The sequence below is a fragment of the Carcharodon carcharias genome, chromosome 2 (genome assembly GCF_017639515.1).
Source record: "Carcharodon carcharias isolate sCarCar2 chromosome 2, sCarCar2.pri, whole genome shotgun sequence".
Lineage (NCBI taxonomy): Eukaryota > Metazoa > Chordata > Chondrichthyes > Lamniformes > Lamnidae > Carcharodon > Carcharodon carcharias.
Genome location: NC_054468.1, coordinates 45,239,520 through 45,243,060, shown reverse-complemented (window position 1 = coordinate 45,243,060; position 3,541 = coordinate 45,239,520). Strand labels below are relative to the sequence as shown.

The 3,541-nt window shown below is 43.5% G+C and overlaps 1 protein-coding gene across 1 annotated transcript; it reads right to left on the bottom strand.

The window, feature by feature from the left end:
* Positions 1–2,363: 2,363 nt before the first annotated feature.
* On the bottom strand, positions 2,364–3,284 carry LOC121287279 (transmembrane epididymal protein 1-like). The gene has a single exon (XM_041205009.1). The coding sequence runs from the start codon at positions 3,282–3,284 to the stop codon at positions 2,364–2,366; it is 921 nt and encodes a 306-aa protein (XP_041060943.1).
* Between the last annotated feature and the right edge of the window lie 257 nt (positions 3,285–3,541).

The window sequence follows — 3,541 nt, the reverse complement described above, 5'->3', positions numbered from 1 at the left end:
TAGCCTGGATTGTGTAAAACTTCTTGAGTGTTGTTGGAGTACCCAGGCAAGGGCAGTGTACTTATTCCCTCACACTACTCATTTGCATCTTGTAGGTGATTGAGAGGCTTTCGTTAGTCACAAAATTAACATTGTATTCAAGTCTCCCAAATAGCTCAACAAACTTTTATCGTGAGAATGTAACCACAGATGCTAAGTAAGTTCCATGTACCATTCTGAATCTTTGTTGAGTTAGCTGACAATGGCAATGGTAGGAGTGCTCCTCTGGGTTAGAAGAGGGAAATTTGGCCATTTAGATTTTATTCATTCTTGGGATGTGAGAATCACTGACAAAGTCAGCATTATTGCCCATCCCTAATTGCTTTTGAGGAAATGAGTCACATTATTGAACAACTGCAGTTCATGTGACATGGATACACCTATAGTGTTACGAAAGAGAGTGTCAGCATTTTGGCTTAGTGACAATTAAGGAATGGCAATATAATTCCAAGTCAGAGTAGTGTGTCACTTAGAGGGAAACTTGCAGGTGGTAGTACTCCAACGTGTCTGCTGCACTTGTTCTTCTAGGTGGTAGAGGTTGCAGGTTTGGAAAGTACTGTTGAAGGAGCCTGCAGTGCATTATGGTTAGGGTTAGGTGCACATTGCCGCCACTGTATGTCAGTGGTGGAGATGGTGAATGTTTAAATTGGTGGATGGGGTGTCAATCAAGTGGGTTGCTTTGTTGTAAATGGAGTTTCTTTGGTGTTTTTAGAACTGTACTCATTCACCAATTGGAGTGTATTCCATCGCTCTCTTATTTGTGCCTTGTAGACGGTGGACAGGGTTGGGGAGTCAGAAGGTGTGCTACTCTCTGCATAATCCTCAGCCACTGACCTGCTCTTGCAGTCACAGTATTTATATGGCTGGTCCAGTTAAGTTTCGGATCAATGGTAACCCCCAGGATATTGGGGGGGGGGGGGACGACACAATAGCAAGGGCTCTAGATGTCAAGGGGTGTTGGTTGGATTCTCTCTTGTTGTATAAATGCAAAATATTGTGGGTGCTGGAAATCTGAAAGAAAAACAGAAAATGCTGTAAAACTCAGCGGGTCTGACAGCATCTGTGGAGAGGAAAACAGAGTTGATGTTTCAAGTCCATATGACCCTTCTTCAGAGCTGAAAAGGAGGGTCATACGGACTCAAAACGTCTGTTTTTCTCTCCAAAGATGCTTTCAGACCTGCTGAGTTTTTCCAGCATTTTCTGTTTTTCTCTCTTGTTGGAGATGGCCATTGCCACTTGTCAATTATCAGCCCAAGCCTGAACATTGTTCAGGTCTTGCTGCATGCAGCATGGACAGATTCAATATTTGAGAAGTTGCAAACAGTACTAAACACTGTGCAATCATTATCAAACATCCCTGTTTGCAACCTAATAATGGAGGAAAGATCATTTATTCCTAATTCTACCCTACCCCTCTCCAGTTGAATTAGCAATAATGAAACAAGACTAGCATGAACCATTATTGCTTGGTAATGGTAAAAGAAGGCAATTGCTGCCTAAGGAAAGAGTCAATGCAGTATAAATTAGCCATACAACATTAGCAATGGCAAATTGGCAGCTTGTTTCGCACTCAATTGACTTCAATGGGGAGGAAACCAGGTAGTGTTACACAGGCTGCTAACTCACTATCACCCATTTTAAATACCCACCCAAGATAAATTAATACCCAATATCTTTAGGACAGGATTGGGAATGCTTTCCATCTTAAGTAACTGGTACCCAATACTTTTCTTAAATTCTCTGTACCTCTTTCGAGTACAAACCCATTTCCATCTGTTTCAGATGAAGTTACATTGTTTCATAGTTTGCCATTGTGAGATTTACAGGATTGGGAAGGGGAAAACGCTCAAAGGGAGAAAGATTACATTCATATGTGAATTATTCATTAGGGGAAGGCTCATTAAACCCAGGTAATTGAAATTATGTGGAATGCACAATGAAGTTAGCCACTAAAGTAGCTGGTAAACATTCAGTCTGAAAAGCATCATAATGCTTACCAGATATCCTTATAAATATTCAAATACTGTTTTGCATTAGCAGGTAGGAAACATGATAAAAATGATTAAAAATTGACTTCTTCAAATATAGTATATAAAAGCTGAAAGGGACACATTACTGGTGGCTTTTTAAAAAAGATTTCTTACCTGGCTGTCTTATGAAGCTTTTTAAAATAAAACGGAAAACACTAAACCTTTCCGAGTCATAGCTCAATGACAAGGGTGGGGGTGATGAAATTTAACTTGGAGGGCGCGCTGTGGATTAGGCGGCTGTATTGCTGATCGTATGGCGCTCCCACCAATTCGTTGAACTTCGTATCCAGGACATTAAAAGTCACATTCTTGAAGCAATTGCATTTCCTCCTCTACGGCCTGGAGTTTGTCATGTTCTGATGGGACGCCTGTACCGTCGGCCCACTTCAGGTAGAAGTTGAGTGTCTTGGTGTTCTGTAAGGCTGAGCCGCTCCCGCGGCAGGAGCAGCGACTGAGCCAGAGTCCAGTGAGTGAAAAGATAGCCAGGAGCAGGATTATGTTCAGTGCAATATGCCAGCAGAAAAAGCTGGTGACAAACATGAGGTTGGCCATGTCTTCGCTCTTCCAGGGCTTCCCTGTGAATGGCTTGTAGAGGATGAAGGCGGCGTGGAGAAGCCAGCTCCCTTGGGTCATCACCAGGCAGGTCTTGGTGAACCAAAGGACGTGGTCATTGGGTCTCCAGATCTCAACAGTGAGGATCAGACAAACGAGAAAGCAGGCGAGAAGCAGCAAAGTGTGCACCGAATTTTCCACTCGTTCTTTTCCATGCATGTGAGAATGAAGGATCAGGGCTTGGGTGTAAAAAGCGAGGGTGATGGCAATATTTTCCAACAGGAATAAGCGTCTGGGCAGACAGGCCTGACTGATAATGTCCACCCAGCCACTTAGAGCGAAATAGGAATACATGGTGACATGCTGCCACTCGTTGGGGTGGATGAATGGATAGTCAGGTTTCTCTTTGTTATAAATTATCAGTTTATTCACACCGGGCGGATAAAAGAATTCCGCCATGACTGCCAGGGTACCGTAAACGATCTTCATCACTCCTTCAGCAGGAATTCGCCTCAAACAGCTCCGACACCCACGTGGCCGAGCAGCTGATACAAGTTGGATCTTCTCGCCTCGAAGCACCATCAGGGAAAACTTGAAAGCGTAGAGAATGCCGAAGGAAAGGAACGCCAAGCCAGGCGATATGTGACCAATGAAGGTGCCCATTTTGTAGCTCGGGTGCTTTGTTGTGTGAATGAAGAGATCCTGCAGCAATGAACCTGTCAAACCACATACGGAGCGACAGGCTGTGTTTTAAAAACAATTTCCTGGGAACGCCTTTCCAGCGTCCCTCATTCAAGCACCTACTTCGGGAGCTGTCAATTTTCAAAAGGTCAGTTTCCGCCAGATTCAGCTCCACTGTTGTGAAGTTTTAAGGTAGTTTAGTGCATTAAACAAAGCTGATAGCTAGTTATACTTCATCC